The sequence below is a fragment of the Podarcis pityusensis genome (genome assembly GCF_964106645.2).
Source record: "Podarcis pityusensis genome assembly, chromosome: 7".
In the NCBI taxonomy this organism is placed as follows: Eukaryota; Metazoa; Chordata; class Lepidosauria; order Squamata; family Lacertidae; genus Podarcis; species Podarcis pityusensis.
The window spans coordinates 10,716,255-10,732,550 of NC_138031.1; the positions used below are offsets into that span (position 1 = coordinate 10,716,255).

The 16,296-nt window shown below is 48.3% G+C and overlaps 2 protein-coding genes across 2 annotated transcripts in view; one reads left to right on the top strand and one right to left on the bottom strand.

Annotated features, from left to right (window-relative positions):
* The window catches only part of SLA (Src like adaptor), a 30,064-nt gene extending 19,836 nt beyond the window's left edge, over positions 1-10,228 (top strand). The window contains exons 7-8 of the mRNA XM_081012838.1: positions 5,973-6,120; positions 8,976-10,228. Of these exons, the coding sequence (XP_080868964.1) occupies positions 5,973-6,120; positions 8,976-9,186 (359 nt within the window). The 3' untranslated portion in view covers positions 9,187-10,228. The remainder of the gene's footprint in view (positions 1-5,972; positions 6,121-8,975) is intronic.
* The window catches only part of TG (thyroglobulin), a 177,346-nt gene that overhangs the window by 67,448 nt on the left and 93,602 nt on the right, over positions 1-16,296 (bottom strand). Inside the window, exons 40-41 of the mRNA XM_081014526.1 lie at positions 15,197-15,359; positions 10,715-10,914 (exon numbers count right to left, since the gene is read on the bottom strand). Of these exons, the coding sequence (XP_080870652.1) occupies positions 10,715-10,914; positions 15,197-15,359 (363 nt within the window). The remainder of the gene's footprint in view (positions 1-10,714; positions 10,915-15,196; positions 15,360-16,296) is intronic.

Genomic DNA, 16,296 nt, shown 5'->3' on the forward strand with positions numbered 1-16,296 from the left:
GCCTCCTCGCTGGCCCAAGTAGGACTAATTCAGCGAGCCAGCCCTGGTGATCATCTAATGTTTATTAGATGGATTTCCCCTAAATTGATTTCCGAACTTTGAATTTTATTGTTATTCATGTTTTTATACTGTATTCTTTGCTGCTTTTACAATTAAGTGTTTTAAATTTGTTGTTAGCCACCCTGAGCCCGGTTTTTGAACCAGGAAGGGTGGGGTATAAATAAAAATTTATTATTATTATTATTATTTGACAAGAATGCAGATCCAATTTCGTATGTCAGCGTGCTGAAAGATGTGCAGAGACACAGGGACAGGATTTGCTCGCCCCTAGGTAGTGGCCATTGCATAACCGTCACCCAAGGGTCAAACTATGAGTCTGCAGGAAACAAATATCCAGTTTTGCAAGATGTTCTCTTCCTACGCTTCACAAGTTTGTGGATGTGCCAATATTGCGCCAAACTCTTATATGCAATCATTTCTTACGTGAACAGTGGACTTTTGGGAACTGTTTAAACTCCCCTACTTTAGAAATATATATTTTAAATTTTAGGAAAACTGCCTTTCCTCTTCTGGTTGGGCAGGCTCTGAAAGGGCCTGACTTTTATTGTGCGGATGTGGAGCTTTTAAGGTTTCTATTGATTGTTGCAGCTGGTTTTAGTGTTTGTCAGTTGCTTTGGGTGTCTTGCATGAAGCACACAACTAATAAATCTAGAATAATAATACTATGGAGTCCATGTAGTTCAATATTGCCAGCACTGACTGGCAGAAGCTCTCCAGGGTTTCAGACAAGGGACGCTTCCAGCCCTGCATGCCAGGGACTTAACTTGGAACCTTTTTCCTGCTCCAGCATTGACCCAGGACCCTTCGCCCTTATTTGCAGCCCCAGGATAAAAATCATAGAATTGTAAAGTTGGAAGGGACATCAAGGGTCATCTAGTCCAACCCCTTGCAATGCTGCTAATTCAGAGATTTCAGGAGGGCCCTTCATTGTGACTCACCTGTCTACCAAGGTGAACAAAATCACGACCCAGAACCATTCAGAGCCAAAGAGATTTGGCTATGTAATGATATCACTGGTGGCTAACTATGTATGTACAGTGGTACCTCGGGTTACATACGCTTCAGGTTACAGACACTTCAGGTTACAGACTCTGCTAACCCAGAAATAGTACCTTGGGTTAAGAACTTTGCTTCAGGATGAGAACAGAAATCGTGCTCTGGCGGCGCAGCAGCAGCAGGAGGCCCCATTCGCTAAAGTGGTGCTTCAGGTTAAGAACAGTTTCAGGTTAAGAACGGACCTCCAGAACGAATCAAGTACTTAAGCCGAGGTACCACTGTATGGTGCTGGAGGAGACTCTTGAGAGTCCCATGGACTGCAAGAAGATCAAACCTATCCATTCTTAAGGAAATCAGCCCTGAGTGCTCACTGGAAAGACAGATCCTGAAGCTGAGGCTCCAATACTTTGGCCACCTCATGAGAAGAGAAGACTCCCTGGGAAAGACCCTGATGTTGGGAAAGATGGAGGGCACAAGGAGAAGGGGACGACAGAGGACGAGATGGTTGGATAGTGTTCTCGAAGCTACCAGCATGAGTTTGACCAAACTGCGGGAGGCAGTGGAAGACAGGAGTGCCTGGCGTGCTCTGGTCCATGGGGTCACGAAGAGTCGGACATGACTAAACGACTAAACAACAACAACCACTGTACTTACATTTGTCCTCAGTCTGAATGTGGGTGGGAGCAGGGGGGGAGAACAATGTTCCTGTTTCTGGGGCGATGGGAACAACACATCCTGTTTTGATGGTTTGATGGCCTGCTAATATTGCACATAAAGATTTTGGCCCCATGCCGACAGCAGTTACATGCAGCTGGGTGCAACTAGAAGTAGAAGATTGTGAATATGCTCACCAACTCTGGGATAGCTCAGTTGGTGGAGCATGAGACTCTTAATCTCAGGGTTCTGGGTTCGAGCCCAATGTTGGGCAAAAGATTCCAGCACTGCAGGGGGTTGGACTAGATGACCCTCGTGGTCCCTTCCAACTCTACAAGTCTATGATTCTAACTCCACATCTGGTTGAAAATGTTGCAATGAGGAAGAATGAAAGGCAGCATCCCTGATAGTTTAGCCATCCTATCAGGGATGCTGTAGCAGTGGGATCTCTCCACCGGCAGGAAGTGGAGGCTGCATCCAGTACGTTTCCGAGCACAATTCAAAGTGTTGGTGCTGAACTTTAAAGCCTTAAATGGCCTTGGCCCAGTATACCTGAAGGAGTGTCTCCACCCCCATTGTCCAGACCCCACTGGGGTCCAGTTCTGATGGCCTTCTGGCATTTCCCTAACTGTGAGAAGTGAGGTTACAGGGAACCAGGCAGAGGGCCTTCTCGGTAGTGGCGCCCACCCTGTGGAACGCCCTCCCATCAGATGTCAAGGAAATAAACAAGTATCTGACTTTTAGAAGACATCTGAAGGCAGCCCTGTCTAGGGAAGTTTTCAATACTTGATGATTTATTGTGTTCTTGTATCTCTTGGAAGCTGCCCAGAACGGCTAGGACAACCCATTCAGATGAGTAGGGTATAATAATAATAATAATAATAATAATAATAATAATAATAATTTCCTGTACAGTCCATGTGCATCTGGTACATAGCAGCCCTGTTTAAGGAAGTTTTTAATGTTTGAAAGTTATTTTGTTTTTAATGTTCTGTTGAAAGCTGCCCAGAGTGGCTGGGGAAACCCAGCCAGATGGGTGGGTAGAAATAATAAATTATTATTATTATTATTATTATTATTATTATTATTAAGAAACACCTAAAGGTGCAGGTGAAATCCACATTCACTGCATTATTTTAAGCAGGACGCAGATTCTGGTGTTCATTTTCATCCACGCACAATTGGACTGGGGGGCAAAGGAGATCAGCCAGATTTCCTCGGCAATGGGGATCATTTCCCTCTTCCCTCAGCACTCATTCTCTTGTGGGCACTTCCACTCCCTTTTGCAGAGGGGTGCAAGTAAAAGAAAACGGCCAAAAAGGAGAGGCATCGCTTTTCACAGGGAAGAGGCAACAGCCTGGAGGAAAATCTCCCTCTTAGGCTCAGTGCTGAAATCAGACACGGGTTCACCCAATATGATATTTGCACGTCTTTTAAAAGGTGCAGCAACCACGTGCATTGCAATGTAGAAAGCAGAATCTCACTGTACAGTGGTACCTCGGGTTACATACGCTTCAGGTTACAGACTCTGCTAACCCAGAAATAGTGCTTCAGGTTAAGAACTTTGCTTCAGGATGAGAACAGAAATCATGCTCCGGCGGCGCAGCAGCAGCAGGAGGCCCCATTAGCTAAAGTGGTACCTCAGGTTAAGAACAGTTTCAGGTTAAGTACGGACCTCCAGAACGAATTAAGTACTTAACCCAAGGTACCACTGTACCTCAGCGTATTTTGTGGCATTGCCATTGCAGGGCTAGTCTCCACCATGCACTTCTCAGGGATTATTATTATTATTATTTATTTGCAAGCATGACGCCTGTAATCTGAGCTATGTGAGCTCTGAGGCCGATTAGAAGGCTGTGATGCTGAAAGCTCACTTCACGCTCGCAAGCTCTTGCCATCTAAAGGCAGCACCACTTCCGAGTGGCAGAAGGTGCCCCTCAGAACAAAGAGAACGAAAGTGGGCGGAGCCTTCCTGCAGGGGAAACACAGTGCTAACGTTTGGCCATTAATGCCAATATCGCATGCATTCTGCATAGTGTGAAGCCACAACATTTGCCTAGAAGCCATGCCTTTTCTCAGAACTCACTGGTGGCTGACACAATGCGGGAAAGGAAGCTGGCACACAGCTTCGCAGCTCAGCGCTAGATAAATGTCAACAGGCAGCGCACTTATATTTAGGTCATTTTTGTGGATAGAAACATCCAACAGCCCAAAGGCAGAGTGATAATCTCATTCTTCATCATGCATTTCAAAGCTGTTTGCTTTTTTAAGTTTGCAATAGAGGATGTGAAAAAGTAGAAGAGACATGGTGATTAACAGCTCGTTTTGTAGCCAGTTCTAGCCTGTTTTGCAGAGAGAGGTTTCCCACCCACCCCCAAACACAGAGATGCTGAATGGGCCAAGGTCACCCAGAGAGCTTCCTGGGTGAGTGGGGATTCGAACCCTGCCCTCCCAGGCACTAGTTCAACACACTAACCATTACGCCACACTGCCTCTCTCTTTTGAGCAACAAAACGAAAGAGCAGCAGAGTTCTTGCTTTACTCCAGCTGTGTTGTAAGCAGTAAGGTAAAGGGACCCCTGACCATTAGGTCCAGTCATGACCGACTTTGGGGTTGCGGTGCTCATCTCGCTTTACTGGCCGAGGGAGCCGGCGTACAGCTTCCGGGTCATGTGGCCAGCATGACTAAGCCGCTTCTGGCGAACCAGAGCAGCGCACGGAAACGCCGTTTACCTTCCCACCAGAGTGGTACCTATTTATCTACTTGCACTTTGACGTGCTTTCGAACTGCTAGGTGGGCAGGAGCAGGGACCGAGCAACGGGAGTTCACCCCGTCGTGGCGATTCGAACCGCCGACCTTCTGATCAGCAAGTCCTAGGCTCTGTGGTTTAACCCACAGCGCCACCCGCGTCCCTTTTGTTGTAAGCAGTATGGTCTGTATAAATCACAGTCACCTTTCCAACATTATCCCTGTTTTCAAGAACCTAAGAAGAGCCCTGCTGGATCAAGAGGCCAATGGGTCATCTCTCCCAGCATCCTCTTCTCACAGTGGCCAACCAGATGCCTGTGGGGAACCCACAATTGGGACCCCTCCCCTCTTGTAGTTTCCAGCAACTCTGCCAGCTCAGACAGAGAAACATTAAGGAATTAATTTCATCTTTAATGTTTTCCCTGTAAGCTGCCCTGGAAGTTACTGAACTAAAAAGATGGGGTAGAAACATAACCAGAGAGAGCTCTACCTCTCTTTCAAATCAGAACCAGTGAAGGCGGTGAAGGTCCTGTGTGAGTGTCTGGAGGCGGTTGGAGGATGGATGGCGGCTAACAGATTGAGGTTGAATCCCGACTAGACAGAAGTACTGTTTTGGGGGGACAGGAGGCGAGCGGATGTGGAGGACTCCCTGGTCCTGAATGGGGTAACTGTGCCCCTGAAGGACCAGGTGCGCATCCTGGGAGTCATTTTGGACTCACAGCTGTCCATGGAGGCACAGGTCAATTCTGTGTGCAAGGCAGCTGTTTACCAGCTCCATCTGGTAAGCAGGCTGAGACCCTATTTGCCTGCGGACTGCCTCGCCAGAGTAGTGCATGCTCTAGCTATCTCCCGCTTGGACTACTGCAATGCGCTCTACGTGGGGCTACCTTTGAAGGTGACCTGGAAACTACAACTAATCCAGAATGTAGCAGCTAGACTGGTGACTGGGAGAGGCCGCCAAGACCACATAACACCGGTCTTGAAAGACCTACATTGGCTCCCAGTACGTTTCCGAGCACAATTCAGAGTATTGGTGCTGACCTTTAAAGCCCTAAACGGCCTCGGTCCTGTATACCTGAAGGAGCGTCTCCACCCCCATTGTTCTACCCGGACACTGAGGTCCAGTGCCTAGGGCCTTCTGGCAGTTCCCTCACTGCGAGAAGCCAAGTTTCAGGGAACCAGGCAGAGGGCCTTCTCAGTAGTGGCGCCCTCCCTGTGGAACGCCCTCCCACCAGATGTCAAAGAGAACAACAACTACCAGACTTTTAGAAGACATCTGAAGGCAGCCCTGTTTAGGGAAGCTTTTAATGTTTGATGTATTACAGTATTTTAATATTTTGTTGGAAGCCGCCCTGAGTGGCTGGGGAAGCCCAGCCAGATGGGCGGGGTATAAATAATAAATTATTATTATTATTATTATTATTATTATTATTACCAAGAAACATACAAAAACATTGCAAAAGTCAGAGACCATTTTGACTTGCAACTCATATTGTGCCCATTTCTTCCTTCAGAGGTAGCCGATGGCCTCTGCTGCATACTGACCACTCCCTGCCTCACCCAACACACGAGCAGCAACGAAGTAAGGAATCAAGAGCCGAGGAACCAAGAAACCCCCGTCGTGATGCGCAGCAAGACCTTCTCGTGGAATGATAAGCAGAGGTAATGTTTGGTCGGGGCAGCTGATGCCAGCCTTCCCCAACTCAGTGCCCTCCAGATGTTTTGGACTATAACTCCCATCAGTCCAGGCCCAATGGTCAGGAATTAAGTGAGTGGTCGTCCACAAAGGTCTGGAGGGCTATTTCAATGCAGATGGTGCTCTGAGATTCTGCAGCTACAAAACCCCAGTTCTTCAACTGGATTACCGTATTTTTCGCTCCATAGGACGCACTTTTTCCCCTCCAAAAATGAAGGGGAAATGTGTGTGCGTCCTATGGAGCGAATGCAGGCTTTCGCTGAAGCCTGGAGAGCGAGAGGCATCGGTGCGCACCGACCCCTCTCGCTCTCCAGGCTTCAGGAAGCTATCCGCAAGCCTTGCAAGCCCGGTGGGAGTTCCCGCGGGCTCACAAGGCTTGCAGGCAGCAGCCTGCAGCCCCGGCGAGTGTCTGCAAGCCTTGCGCGCCCGGCAGGAGGTCCCGCCGAGCGCGCGAGGCTTGGGGCAGCAGCCTGTCGCCCGAAGCACGGGGAGCCCTCCGGAGGGCTCCCCGTGCTTCGGGCGAGTGTCTGCAAGCCTTGCGCGCCCGGCAGGAGCTCCCGCCGAGCGCGCGAGGCTTGGGGCGGCAGCTTGTCGCCCGAAGCACGGGGAGCCCTCCGGAGGGCTCCCCGTGCTTCGGGCGAGTGTCTGCAAGCCTTGCGCGCCCGGCAGGAGGTCCCGCCGAGCGCGCACGGCTTGGGGCTGCAGCTTGTCGCCCGAAGCACGGGGAGCCCTCCGGAGGGCTCCCCGTGCTTCGGGCGAGTGTCTGCAAGCCTTGCGCGCCCGGCAGGAGGTCCCGCCGAGCGCGCGAGGCTTGGGGCTGCAGCTTGTCGCCCGAAGCACGGGGAGCCCTCCGGAGGGCTCCCCGTGCTTCGGGCGAGTGTCTGCAAGTCTTGCGCGCCCGGCAGGAGGTCCCGCCGAGCGCGCAAGGCTTGGGGCTGCAGCTTGTCGCCCGAAGCACGGGGAGCCCTCCGGAGGGCTCCCCGTGCTTCGGGCGAGTGTCTGCAAGCCTTGCGCACCCGGCAGGAGGTCCCGCCGAGCGCGCAAGGCTTGGGGCTGCAGCTTGTCGCCCGAAGCACGGGGAGCCCTCCGGAGGGCTCCCCGTGCTTCGGGCGAGTGTCTGCAAGCCTTGCGCACCGGGCAGGAGGTCCCGCCGAGCGCGCGAGGCTTGGGGCAGCAGCCTGTCGCCCGAAGCACGGGGAGCCCTCCGGAGGGCTCCCCGTGCTTCGGGCGAGTGTCTGCAAGCCTTGCGCGCCCGGCAGGAGGTCCCGCCGAGCGCGTGAGGCTTGGGGCGGCAGCCTGTCGCCCGAAGCACGGGGAGCCCTCCGGAGGGCTCCCCGTGCTTCGGGCGAGTGTCTGCAAGCCTTGCGCGCCCGGCAGGAGGTCCCGCCGAGCGCGCAAGGCTTGGGGCTGCAGCTTGTCGCCCGAAGCACGGGGAGCCCTCCGGAGGGCTCCCCGTGCTTCGGCCGAGTGTCTGCAAGCCTTGCGCGCCCGGCAGGAGGTCCCGCCGAGCGCGCAAGGCTTGGGGCTGCAGCTTGTCGCCCGAAGCACGGGGAGCCCTCCGGAGGGCTCCCCGTGCTTCGGCCGAGTGTCTGCAAGCCTTGCGCGCCCGGCAGGAGGTCCCGCCGAGCGCGCGAGGCTTGGGGCGGCAGCCTGTCGCCCGAAGCACGGGGAGCCCTGCTCTGCTCTGGTTCGCCAGAAGCGGCTTAGTCATGCTGGCCACATGACCCAGAAGCTGTACGCCGGCTCCCTCGGCCAATAAAGCGAGATGAGCGCCGCAACCCCAGAGTCGGCCACGACTGGACCTAATGGTCAGGGGTCCCTTTACCTTTAGACAAAAAAAGGGGTGTGCTAAAATAAATACAGTGGTACCTCAGGTTACAGATGCTTCGGACTCCGCTAACCCAGAAATAGTACCTCGGGTTAAGAACTTTGCTTCAGGATGAGAACAGAAATTGTGCTGCGGCAGCGGGAGGCCCCATTAGCTAAAGTGGTATCTCAGTTTAAGAGCAGCTTCAGGTTAAGAACAGACCTGCAGAAGGAATTAAGTTCTTAACCTGAGGTACCACTGTATCTGAAAAGCGGGGAGGGGAATAAAGGGGTTGGAAACTGAAATTTGGAAGACGACGACAGGCAGTGGCTGATTATTTTGTTAAACCCACACCTACTCAGTGATACAATCATTTAACAATCCCTTTGCGCATTCTAAGTCATGTTCTCAGCAAGGCCTTGTTCATACAGTATTCTGTTGTGTGGATGTCAGAGTTATTATTTTTTACATAGGGTTGCCTGCATGATTTATGTCAAGCAATGCCTTGCCAGGGAAGCCACCTCACTTTTGTAGCATGTGTATATGTGCGTACACATGCCGTCCCCAACTTAGTTATAACCAGCCAAAACACTCTGGAAATGCTACATGAATACATTAACTTGATGGCTTGGAGCATGTGCATTTCTGTCTTCAAAAAAACAAAACAAAAAAACACACCACAATGATATCATTAGGGTAAGAAAGAAACCAGGTTTGGAAGCAGGATAAACTATTCTTCTTCAACGAGAAACCATCGCTACTTCCAATTTCAGAAATGTTCATGCTGCTTTCCTTCGGGTCCAAATGTTAGACCAGGAGAGGACCAACATGGGTGGCACAGCACCAAATGGCCTGGGGACACACAAACCCATTTTGTGGCACATTCCCAGACCCATTTGTCTATCTTCTAGCACTGCACTAAGCCAAACTGCAAAGAAGCTAAGGCAGTTGAGGTACCTTATTGTGTATCAATATCTCAGACAATAAACAACCTTCTCCTTCTTCTTTTTAAAGATCAAATGAAGATGACAGTGACATTGTAGACATGCTTGGAATAGAGGACTCTGGCCTGAGCTTTGGGCTGAGGAACAGCATCAGTTCCTATCTTGCCCTAACTGGAGAAACTGACTCTTCTTACACGAACAACCGGAAGCAGAAAAGCAGGTCTGTCATATTACGGAACAAGTTCGAATCACCCTTCATTTATCACGAGAACCGATCCTGATAAAGCAAAAGGTGGCCAAGAAGAAACTTAAGATACTCCATGTTCAAACGACAAAACTTTTGCACTGTTGGGAGATATCACGACCGCCATTTTTTCAGTCCACAAGAGACCACGTACTCTGGGACAGAGCCTGGAGACTGGGCTTAAAGTGTACAGTGAAAAGCCGTAGATGCCGACTGATAAGGAAAGCTCTTTCAGAAATGGCTCTGGTTGCGAGAACAAAGAAAGGTGTATCCACAAGGTCGTTCAGGTTTGGCCAGCTACTATTTCTATAGACTCTTATCCAAGTCAAAGGCAGTTCTTTCCCCACATTGCACACTCTATTTATAATAGGCGCAAGTTATACACAGCAACACACCATCACGTGCATTTTAGGTCATAGAACTGGAATATTACCAGATCTTAATCTTCTGCCCTGAGGAAAATTTTTCCAAATGTCAGGCCTTCCTCTGACCTAGCCAGACCACACAAGACCTTTAGCAGAGTTCATCACACAAAGGAGCCTGCGGGATAAACAACTTCAGATAATCCAAAGCGCAGGGTTATTTTGCTTGGCGAAATCAGGTGGTACGGTCCTACCCTGGACCTCAGAATGCGGCCGGAAGAATTGTTTCTTTTTTACAATTCCGTACATAAAATATTCCATGTAAGAAAAAAACTAACACAAGGAGACCAAGTCAGTTAGAACCTTTTCCCTGATGCCCTGGTTTTTGTTTGTTTTTTTAATGTAGAGAAAATCTACGGTTTCAAGCAAAGTTGTCCGGCTGTTGCTGTGCTTGCAGACTTGCCTAAATCAAATCAGATTAGGTTCTGCCTTATGAAATCCAGAGCCAGCATGTTTTTAGTTAATAACTGGAGTTCATCTTCAACCTCTCAGAGGTCCCAGATATGCATATATAAACTTATTTATGTGGGTGATGCCCTTGTGTAATGTAAATTGTGTTACAGCGTATGAGCCTTGAGTGAAGCTGAGGAAAACATGTATATAGGTGTAAAAAACCCCAAAAAAACCCAAGTAATAAAACATTATTAAACAAACAGATTTCTGTGGGTAAAAGACTACCATATGTTTCACATACATCTGAACTAGACTAAAGCAGCTGTCTTTGGAAGAAATGGCACTCTCCCATAAGGGATGGGCGAATACATATCAATTTCTCATTTTTCCACTATTAAGTTTAATTCTCACCTTGATTTATTTTTTTAAGCAAGTCCACATGAAAATTCAGCAGCATTTTAAGGTTAATTTCTCATAATATACACAAATTGACCCGATACACACATTTTAATAATATTTTGACTAATATATGCATTTTTATGCACATTTACTCTTGAATATGCACTTTTGTACATGTTGCCCCTCTGAAGAACTGCACTGCAAAATTCAAAAAAGAGCGAATTTTGAAGGGTGACTGTGTCTCAGTTCTTGTTTTAGAAAATGCACATTGATAGATTTGCCTTTCAGTGTGAACTGAACCCAACTCCTCACCCCCTACCACTACCACAATCTGAGAGAATTGGTACTCACCATCAGCAACACCCTCTTGAAGAGCCCAGAATCCACAGTCCCTGTAACCAGGTGAATGCTGGAAACATCTGCTCCACTGCGATCAGCTGCGATTGTAATCTGACCAGGGTCTCCTCCAAAACTTGCAATGTTTTTCTGGGTCCATTTTAGAGCCGCTTCCTGGTCCAAAAGCCCCCAGTTTCCACTTGCCACCGTGGAACCTACAGAGAGAGGTGGGGGAAAGAGAGAGAATATGAATTGGAAAAGATGTTATCATTGTACTTATAGGAGATAAAACACAACTACAAATATGTAAAGGCCAGAACTAACCACAGTTAATATTGATCACAGTTGTGGGTCCAGACAACATGGCAAGAATCTTCTGCGAGAGGAGAGGTGGGAATTAAGAAGCCCAGCTCCCACTGCAGCTCATTCACATTGCACTAAACCATGGTTTAGTGTGACATCCGAGTGTCACACTAAACTGAGAGGCTGGGACTTGAGAGGAAGCAAAAAGCTGGGGGAAGGCGGAATGGAGGGAAACAGGGCGTATGTATAAGTCAGGCTGTAAGCAGCAGAAGATTTCAGAGGATGAACAGACGAGCGGGAGAGGAAGACGCATCAAGACAGCAGGCCGGGCAGGTGGAGGAACGCACCAAATTTCAAATCTTGGCTGGTTGTTTCAAATCCAACCTTGGTTTGCCGGTCTCAGGGGTTAACAAGGTACCTGAATATATTTTTGCTCAGTCGGCAGAACAGAATCAGCATGATCATCATCATATAATAAAGAAGCATTTATTATTATTATTATTATAAGGGAACGAAATTCCCCAGGAGTACCATGCTATTATGCTGTTTTCAGCCCACAAGCAGGAGTATGCATTTAGGCTTTTAACTCTATATTTAGGCACATTTAAAATGGCTGGATTTCAAAGCAGCTGCAGGAATGATTAACATTGGCCACGTACTTCTATCCTCCCTGTTAACCATTTCTCCTGCTATATCCGTTTTCTTCTGGGCTCCTGACATGCAATTTACACCCCTTGGACACTCATACTTCCTAAATTCAAATGCAGATTTTGTACCAATGGCTGCATAGGAAATAATATTAGCTGCGCGGTTCCAACGGCAGCATAGAGGAGGAGATGCACCTGCATTTCCCAATAGGAGAAGTTGGGTGAACTGGCCACACAATACAATTCTCCATTTGCTCTAATCATGAAACTTCTCCACGGCGGTTCACCTTGCAAGTTCATTTCTCAAAATAAATTTCAGTTCTTGATTTCTCACGTATAAGAATGCAAGGCGGGCGATGCTGGATCAGTCAAAAGGCCCATCTGGTTCTCACAGGGCCAAGCAGATGCCGGTACTGGAAGTCCGCAAACCAAACCTGAACGCAAGAGCATTTTCTCCACTTGCAGTTCCTAGCAATTATTCAGAGGTGCACGGACTTTGACAGTGGGGTAGAACAGAGCCAACACGTTCCAACTGTCCCTACTGTGGCGTTTGCCTCCTAGGATGGGTCATAAGGAAAGGGTTAAAATGGGTGTGATGTGATTGGTCAGTGAGAATGTAAGGGGGGAGTAAAAGTTAGAGTGGGAGGTTTTGAAAGTCAGTTGATGTTTGGGAGTTGAGAGTTGAGGTTTGGGAGTTGAAGAAGGAAGAGGGAGGAATAGGCAGTGGGTTGGTAGAGTTGTATTGTGAGAGAGTGAGAGGAATTGTTAGGTGGAGTCAGATAGATAGTTGGGAATAATCAGTTTGAAGTTGTTAGGAACTAAGATTAAGAAACTGTCAAGAAAAACTAACTGAAACCATAAGCTTGTTCCTGCATTTAAAAATAAACTTGATTATTTGTTAATGTTAACAACTGACTGGACTCCATGTGTCCCCGTGAGATACGGGGTGGTGGCAGCAGGAAAAAGCAATCGCAGTGGTGGCACAGGGTCAATAGACCATCAAACATCCGGGGGCCCTGTGTGATCGCCACACCTACGTACCAAGGACAGTGCCTTGTTTTCTGGCACCAGTCCAGGGTACAATCTTGCCGCAGTTCAAGATGACATGCTGGGGACTCCTCCTCTCCTTGGGAAACAGCCACAGCAAAGTGTAGAGCATCTGCTTTGCATACAGACCTAATCGCCATCTCTGGGGGACCATGGGTGCCAGGCCACCCACAATTTTTTTTACTGTGGGTGCCCAGTTGGGCAACCCAATGCATAATGCACTGCGTCAGGACACTCCGTCCGACCCTTCTGCTGAGGCAGGGGTACTCCCTCAGACCCTCCCACTGTGGCGGCGATATGTGACATCACACACATGCGCCGGGCACCCACAGTGTTGGGTGGAATCCAGTGTGACTGCAGGCAGGAGATGCCAGGTTCAACTCCTGGCATCTTCAGGTAAGAGCGGAATATATCTCCTGCCTGATGAAGAGCTGCTGTCAGTCAATACTTAGCTAGATGGACCAATGATCTGACTCGCATAAGGAAGAAGAAGAGAAGAAGAGCTTGGATTTGATATCCCGCTTTATCACTACCCTAAGGAGTCTCAAAGCGGCTAACATTCTCCTTTCCCTTCCTCCCCCACAACAAACACTCTGTGAGGTGAGTGGGGCTGAGAGACTTCAGAGAAGTGTGACTGGCCCAACGTCACCCAGCAGCTGCATGTGGAGGAGCGGAAATGCGAACCCGGTTCACCAGATTACGAGTCCACCGCTCTTAACCACTACACCACACTGGCTCTCAAGCCAGTGTGGTGTAGGGGCAGACATAATAATGTGTGTGTGTGTGTGTGTGTGTGAGAGAGAGAGAGAGAGAGAGAGAGAGAGAGAGAGAGAGATGGCGGAAGGAAATACTGCTTGTAGGTCTCTGCTGGACGAAATTCAGCAGAAGCGTAGAAAAGGAGAAGGAAGAAATTTCTCAGAAATAATAAAAGGGGAAGATGAGATAACAAAAATATGCCACAATCCATCAGACCAAGCTAAACTTAACTGTTGCCTTCTGGCTCACCACAGATTGACTCTGGTGCATTTGCTGCCATTGATTAATGCAAGAGCAGAGAAGTCTACACAAGGCATTCAACAACAAAAAAATGCAAGATGTTCATCGAAATGAGAAGGGAAGGCCAAAAATAACACTTTGCAGCTGGAAAACACAGTTGCTGGAGAGCCACACAGAGTTGTGACACTTCCTTCTTATTCATACTCACAGAAAACTGCTTTGCAAGCTATATTTATAGTGTTAAAGCATTGAACGAGCAAACAAGGCATTTATTTAATAAGTATCCTCATGACCAATAAGGACACACACTTGGGACAGTCTAAATAGGATGCTTATTTTGAGTGAGGGGGATGGAACCCACTGGTTCCCTGGTGATGATGACACCTGCCCTGGTTGGCTATGAACTGCCATTTTAAATATCCCACAATGCTTCAGAGCACCTGAGGCACTGTAGTCCCAACTAACTAGCATTCTTCAAGTGAACAAGAATAAGAAACGTGTTCTCATTCCAGTACTGGAGACAGCTGTTGGCATCTGTCTGTCTTGAGAGACATTGGAATGCGCCTCCAGGAGTGAAGCCAAACAACTGGAGAATCACAGCACCCACTATGGCTGCAAAGACCAGCAACTTGTAACTGCTGTCTCTTGTGCTGTTTTTTGCTGCATTAGCAGCACTGAAGTGACCTTGCTGGGTGCAAGCCTGGGCAGTGTGAATGGAGGTTCTGGGCTGCCCAGACGACAAGACCCATCTCTTGGCCATATCTTGGATGTGGTCCAAAGGAAAGCACCAGCTTGGCTGCAGGAATTGCCAGAAGGAGGCATACAAGACGCCATCCAACCACGTTAGAGACTCTTCCCTGGATTTGTGTAGGGTTTACTCCTTAGCCTTTTGTTGTCCTGAGAATACCCCACAAAACTGGAGGTAAAGGTAAAGGTAAGGGTAAAGGACCCCTGACAATTAAGTCCAGTCATGAGTGACTCTGGGGTTGTGGCACTCATCTCGCTTTACTGGCTGAGGGAGCTGACATTTGTCCACAGACAGTTTATCCAAGTCATGTGGCCAGCATGACTAAGCCACTTCTGGCAAAACCAAAGCAGCACACGGACACTCCGTTTACTTTCCCACCGGAGTGGTACCTATTTATCTACTTGCACTTTGACATGCTTTTGAACCGCTAGGTTGGCAGGAGTTGGGACCGAGCAATGGAAGCTCACCCTGTTGCGGGGATTCGAACCGCCGACCTTCTGATCGGCAACCAGACTGGAGGTAGTAGGCCTCTAAATACTAGCTACTGAGGAGCACAAGAGGAAGAAATGCTGTTGTACTCATGTCCTGCTTATGGACTTCCCATAGGCACCATATTGGTCACTGTGGGATCCTGACATTGGACTAGATGGGCCTTTGATCTGATCCAGTTTTTTAATCCAAACCACACAACCCCTACACACAGCAAAGTCCTGGTTTCATCTACTACTTGTGTGTTCAACAAGGTCTATGACATACCAGTGCTTAGAAAACCAAAGACTCCAACTCGGTAGTTCGCAGTTACAATGATGACATTGCCAGTTCCAGCTAGGTATGAGCCATCGATGAGTGTCCTCTGAGCCTTGACATCCTCACCACTTACACCATTGTGAAAGAACACCAGCACTGGTAGATTTCCACCCTATGATAGCAACAGGCAGAAAAATGAAATCAGTTAACATTTGGAAAGAGTCTACAGTAGAATGACTAACGCAGTGATGGCCAAACTTGGCCCTCCAGCTCTTGTTGGACTACAACAGGACCAGTGGTCAGGGATGATAGGAACTGTAGTCCCAAAACAGCTGGAGGGCCGAGTTTGGCCATCACTGGACTAAAGAGAACTGAGGTCAACCTAAAGGAGCCACAGGTAATATCCATTCATGTTGTCCCAACCTTAAGGAGTCACAGTTTATGGGTGATCTCCAACATTCATTGTATTCAGAGCAGACCCATTGAAATAAATGGACTTGAATCTATTGGCATTGACGGTTCTGCTTTGAGTATGACTACCATCCAATATTGCCTAATATATTTATTTTTATTGTAAAGACTAATGAGCCCCCTCTCTCCATCCAGTGGTGTACAATGGGAGTTCAAGGTCAATAAAGAGCCAGGTGTGAGATCCTTGGATCTCTCATCATTTTGTTACATTAAAGAAGCTGAAGGGAGCCTTACTTTTTAATTGGAACCGTCCCATAGGGTGAGCCCTACCACTGGACAGAATGAGGGGGTAGTGGATGTGCTGGGGGGGGGTTGGAAGTGGCAGCACGGTGTCAAAGGACAGAGCTGCATGTACCATTTTCTTCCATTCTAAACTTCACTTCCTTACATTTCTGCATCAGTTTGCAAATTTATTTATATTAAAATCCCCCATGAAAATCCATCAGCGTTTTTCTCGTGACACATATTTCTCCTGATATGCATATTTCCGCACACAATTTCCCCCAATGCATATAGTTAAGCGAGCAATTTCCCCTACTATCCTGCATGTTAGATTCACAAAAGTATGCAGTTTCACAAATGCACACATTTTTTAGTTTCACTAGAGTTCCAAACTTTCCCCTAATAGGTACGCTTTT